Genomic DNA, 6,208 nt, shown 5'->3' with positions numbered 1-6,208 from the left:
AGAGTTTGCAAAGCACTATGGATTCAGACATGTTACCTCAAGCCCGTTGTACCTACAAGCCAATGGTCAGGATGTGAAGGGAGTACAAATTGTTAAGAGACTACTGAAGAAAGCCAAGGATGGTAAGACTGATCCTCACCTCGCTTTACTAAGCTACAGAGCTGCACCTCTGGAGTATGGAGCGTCCCCCGCTGAGCTTCTTATGAAACGCAAGCTCTGCACCACACTACCGCAATTGCAACCAGGACAAGACAATAACAAATGGATGAACAACAAAAAGAAACTCAAAATCAGACAAAAAATGGCCTATGACAGAGCTACAAAAAGTCTAGAACCTCTTTGTGAAAAGGACACTGTGAGAATTGAGGGACCTAATTGCTAGGACAGAAAAGCGATAGTGCTTAGTGAAGTCGGACCTAGATCTTACATTGTGGAAACAGAGGATGGACATAAAGTGAGGAGAAACAGGAGGAGTCTGTTAAAGACTCATGTGGACATTGACAAACACGGTGAAGCTGAGACTGAAAAACAAATTGATACACCAAATGCACACCAAGCTGAGCCTCTTACCACAGACTCTCAAATGATTGAACCACTCAGAAGGTCTACTAGACCTAGAAAACCACATGAGAGACTTATTGAGAAAATATGAGGCAGTGTTGTTTAAAGTAGAGTGCCTTGTTATAGTTATTGTTATTTCTTTGAGGTACGAGTACTTTGCAATATGTTGATTTTTTGCATTTTGTAAGGCTTTATTGCAAGCAAAAGTTTAAAGTTAAGTTAAAATGTTCAATGTCTTTGTCTTATAACTTTGGAAAGGGGATGTAAAGATAGGCATTTTATTGAGTAACCACAAGGTGCCAGTATAACCTTTCCTGTTGAGTGATGTTACATACAGTGAACAAGACAAGTGTTGGGAGACCAAAATAAAGAGAGCCTGCTAACACATGGAGCTAGCAGCAGAAATGTTCATGAGTGTCTTTATTGAATAATATAAAGCAGAACATTACAGTAACCGGAAACACTTTCAAAATAAAAGTAACTACAGTTAGCGAGGTGATGGTAGACTAAAACTGAACTAATATAACTTGTTTTTTAGTACAACTAAGTAGCACTGGGTGTGAAAAACACTTTAGTTAACTAAAATAAAACTAATAAAATAATAACTCTGGTTGTTAGGGAGAATTAAACATTTGTAAGACCATTGGTGAATAGGGCCTACAGCTACTGTATGTATGCCATGAGCAAGGCTCTGCATTGCAACTCTTTCAACAGCATATATGGCCTAACATGTTTTACAAGCATAGTGGGTGAGTGAAGACTAAAACCTACTGTAAATGTTATAAGGTTATATTATACTTTGATACATTTATATAGTTCCTCTTCCAGGTTGTGGTTATTAGCCTCTGCAGTGGACAGATGTAGATTTAGCCAGAGCCAGGATGTCATTGTGCAAATACAGCCTCCTCCTGAGAGCAACACATCCCCATTGTAGTGTTTTACATCTGCTTTACTGAAGACAAAGATAATAAATAATGCTCTCCTGTCTTTTTTACATAAAGTGTGGTGTTGGTTGTGTGTGCAAGTGAAAGAGTTGCAATGCAGAGCCATGCTTCACTGTACCGTTGTACAATATGATGTACATTTGTAATTAAAGTCATAAGCTGACATCATCCAATTCCACAAAAGTAGTGCCACAAAATCCACAAAGATGTGGCTTAACATAAACCATATGTGGGGCTCATAATAACATTCCCTGTAATGTTAGTGTTCAGAGAAGGAATACCCCCCAAATGTTTTTATTTTATGTTATTTTATTGTTAATGTTCATCTAGTTCGTTTGCATTATACATTTATGATGGGGAAATGTGTTTAAATTAACGTTGATGCAAATGCATTAGTTTATAGTGAGTAAAGCTCAAGCAGGCATGTAGTTATGGTGATCCTACAGGAGAGGGCGCCCACAGAAGAGATGTGCGGGCGTGAAGTAGGAAGAGAAGAAGAAGTGTTTAGAGTAGTGTTGTGAGCGCGCGCAGCGCTAGTGTACTGCGACTGAATGCCGTGTAATGTAAGCAGTGAAGAGATTAAAAACGAACCCATCAAACTATATGCACGTCTGGGAATTCATTCATTTTGACATGCAACAAACTTGGAGGCACCGCTGGGATTTGTGAGAAGTGCGAGCCGAAGGGATCACGAGAAGGAACACCGCGTGAGAGCGGAGAGTTTCGGCCGAGGAAGCGCGCGTGCATACTAGCGTGAGATGGATCTGGAAGCTCTAGCCGAACGTGTAACGGAGAGACTGTGGCTGTTGACGCTCGAACAAGTGAAGGAGGTATGTGATTGTAACAAAATCCCTACCGCAAATGTCTCTACTAAGCGCGCACTTATCAGAAAGATTACAGAGTCGATTGACGCCGCGATTGATAGCGAGGAAGAAGACGTGGCGAAGCAATATTTGTGTTCAATGTTGTCGTTCATGGAGGCGCGAGAGAACGAGGATGAGGAAGATGACGGCAGTAATAAAATCGAGACAGTCAGCTCCCGGATTGAACAGGATGTAGTGAATGAGGCAGATTCACAGCAAAATCCCTCTGAACAACAGATCGGAAATACTACGATGAGAGATAAAATGGGAAGATTAAAAGTGAAAGAGGGCGAGAGAGGGAAAAATCAGCCCCTAGAACAGCAAGAATTTATTGGCATGGCCCCTGAAGTCACTGTGAGGAGAGATTTCAAAGTCTGCGGTCAGATTGGAGAGAGTGGGCAAAAGGATAAACTGTCATTCACTAATTTGATGCACCAGGTTGACAGAGGACTGAGGAGAGGCCACTGTGAAGCAGAAATTATTGAAGCAGTAATAAAAGCTATAAGCCCAGGATTGAGTCTACGCAATATGTTGGAAATTAAAAGAGATCTCACACTTTCACAGCTGAAAACAATATTGAAGGGACATTTCAAAGAGGACAGTTCTACAGACCTGTACTACAAACTGTTGAACATCACTCAAAGTGCCAATGAATCACCACAAGCCTTCCTTTTCAGAGCCATTGAGCTAAAAGAAAAACTGTTGCGCTCTTGCGAAGAAGGTGGCGAGTATTTCAGTACGGAGCACATTCAGAAAAAGTTTCTACGCTCGGTTGGCACAGGTTTGACCAGTGATCATATTAAATTTCAGATGAGGCCGTACCTGGACGATTCAAAAATCTCAGATGAAATGCTGATAAACAAAATGAACGAAGCAGCCGGTGATGAAACAGAGAGACTAAATAAACAAAAGAAGAGCACCGGAAGTAAAGTGGCAAAAGTACACAAATTGTGTCCAGAAGTGCAGGCTCATCCATGCATGCAGGATGAAATGACTGCCAAAGTGCTGGTTCAGGAACAAACAAGTGAGGTTGTCAGACGGAAAGGCAAAGAGACATCAGCAACGGAGGGGCGGAGAGAATCAGAGTTATATGAGATGGTAAAACTCCTGAGAGACGAAGTTGCGGAACTCCGAAAAGGACAAAACAACCCTCCTGAGCGTATAGTCAAGGGAAGGCCCAGCTACAGAAAGGGATGCAGAGCTTGTCAGGAGAAAGGAGAAGAGGATCGATGCGAGCACTGTTTCAGATGTGGAGCTGTGGGTCATGCCGCCCGGGGCTGTAGAGCGCCAAAGAATTCAGCAGAGGGCAGAAGTGATGTAAAAATATCTGTTCATTCAATGAGACCAGACAGTTCAACCTCCATTCTGAGTTACTGTGACCCACAAGAGAAAACTCAAGAGCTCCTGCGACAAAGAATTAAACAGCTGGAGGCGGAGTTAGAACAAAGAGGAAAAACCGAGCATGTTAGAGCTACCACCTACACCAACCACATACCTTTACGACGACATCCAAAATTGGAGAACCTCATTGGTCCAAGATGTATGGTCGACTGTTTCTTTGAAAGCGTGCCGGTGCAGGCGCTCTGGGACACAGGGTCGCAGGTGACCATCATTAATGAGGAATGGAAGAATATTTGTTTTCCCCACATTGCGACACGCAGCTTAAGTGAGCTGCTGGACGAAGGTGAAACCCTCATTGGCCGAGCAGCCAACCAAACCGATATACCCTTCTCGGGATGGGTGGAGTTGAAGTTTCAACTTGGGCGGAAAAGAGGGGCCCAGGCAGAACTTCTGGTGCCTGTGCTTCTCTCCAGTGAGCAGGGCGTGGGGCAGCCTCCGATCATTGGCTATAATGTTATTCAGCAGCTGGTGACAAAGGGAATGGAGCAGCACCCTGATATAATTCCAGAAGTGGTAAAGGAAGCCTTTTCATGTGACTGCAATAAAGCGGTTGTATTGATTAAAATGATGCAGAATGACGGCCAAGTCGTAAGAGAAGGAATTGTGAAAGTTGGACGGATTACTACAGTAGTTGCTGCCGGACAGACTAAAGCGGTGAAATGCAGAGTGAGAGCTGGTCCTCTAGTTTCCAAACAGGAAGTCCTGTTCGAACCAGAAGTTATTCCACAATGGCCTGAGGGACTTGATGTAACTAAGATGGTGATCAGCCTTCAGAAGGGAAACTTGACTAAAGTTCACATTCCAGTTACCAACATCAGCAATGTGGACATTATGCTTGCTCCCCGCACTGTACTAGGACGAGTTCAGCAAGTCAGGTCCATTTATCCAGCAGACACCAAACCTGCTACTGTGAAGTCAGAATGGAATGATATTGGAGAGGATGTGGTGACAGCGGGAGTAGTGGTCACTGAAGGGAAGGACGTGATAAGCCGTGAGGTGAAAGATCTGAAAGAGATTGACAACACTGGACAGGATTCTAATGGTGTTCTATGGGACCCACCAGTGTCAATTGAACATCTCAACCCAGAGCAACAGAGAAAAGTTAAACAGCTGCTGAGGGAGGAGTGTGCAGCATTTTCAAAGGATGAGAACGATGTGGGTTGCATCCCGTCACTCCAAATGAGAATCAGACTGAGTGACACTACACCAGTAAAGCGCACATATGTGTCCGTTCCAAAACCACTACACAAGGAGGTGAAAGAATATGTGGAAGACCTTTTGAATAAATGGATTCAGAAATCTCGCTCCTCCTATGCATCTCCGATCGTTTGTGTCCGAAAGAAAGATGGTAGTTTACGTCTTTGTATAGATTACCGGGAGCTCAACCGCAAATCCATCCAGATCGTCATCCTATCCCACGGGTACAGGACATGCTAAACAGTTTATGTGGAAGTACATGGTTCTCGGTCCTGGATCAGGGGAAGGCGTATCATCAGGGGTTTGTGGAGGAGGGGAGTCGACCATACACAGCCTTCATAACACCATGGGGCCTTTATGAATGGGTTAGGATCCCCTTTGGGCTGTCCTCTGCCCCTGCCGAATTCCAGCGAAGTATGGAGGAGTGTTTAGTAGGACTCCGGGATGACACCTGCCTTCCATACTTAGATGATAACCTCGTGCATAGCAAGACATTTGAGGAGCATCTCCGTGATGTTAAGGAAGTGTTACGCCGCTACCAAGATCATGGAGTGAAGCTTACGGCTAAGAAGTGTGAATTGTTCAGGGCTGAGGTAAAGTTTCTGGGGAAAATAGTTTCTAAAGGGGGCTACACTATGGACCCCAAGGAAATTGCACCCGTGCAAGCACTAAGAGACCGTAAGCCTAAGACGGTCGGAGACCTGAGACAACTGCTGGGGTTCCTGTCATATTATCGCACGTACATTCCCAGTTTTTCCCAAATGGCCAGACCCCTCTATGAACTGTTGTCAACAGGGAAGCCTCCAGGAGAGGGGACAAGTGGTAAAGAGGACAACGGTAAGAAGGGTCGGGGCAAAGTGAGAAAGACAGCTCAACTTCATTCCAGTTGGCCTATAGCTTGGACAGAACAACATCAGAATGTCCTCAACCAACTCCTTGAGTTCTTGCTGCATCCTCCCATTATAGGCTACCCTGATTTTGAACAGCCCTTCATCTTACATTGTGATGCATCGCAAGACGGACTGGGTGCCGTTCTGTATCAGAGGCAGAAAGGGAAACTGGTGGTCATTGGCTTTGGGTCTCGGACCCTAACAGCTCCAGAGAAGAATTATCATTTGCACTCGGGGAAACTAGAGTTCCTGGCAATGAAATGGGCCATTTGTGAACGATTCTGTGAATACTTATATCACGCAACCTCCTTTGTGGTCTATACGGACAACAACCCCCTGACATATGTTTTGT

General features: G+C 44.3%; 1 protein-coding gene across 1 annotated transcript; it reads left to right on the top strand.

Annotated features, from left to right (window-relative positions):
- The first annotated feature begins 1,073 nt into the window (after nt 1-1,073).
- On the top strand, nt 1,074-5,206 carry LOC148973447 (uncharacterized). The gene has a single exon (XM_089120272.1). The coding sequence runs from the start codon at nt 2,264-2,266 to the stop codon at nt 5,204-5,206; it is 2,943 nt and encodes a 980-aa protein (XP_088976398.1). The 5' UTR covers nt 1,074-2,263.
- Nucleotides 5,207-6,208: the final 1,002 nt, after the last annotated feature.

This window comes from Pimephales promelas, chromosome 15 (assembly GCF_988280905.1).
Source record: "Pimephales promelas chromosome 15, fPimPro1.hap1.1, whole genome shotgun sequence".
Classification (NCBI taxonomy): Eukaryota; Metazoa; Chordata; class Actinopteri; order Cypriniformes; family Leuciscidae; genus Pimephales; species Pimephales promelas.
The sequence above is the reverse complement of the archived record's forward strand: the minus strand, read 5'-3'. Positions and strand labels throughout refer to the sequence as shown.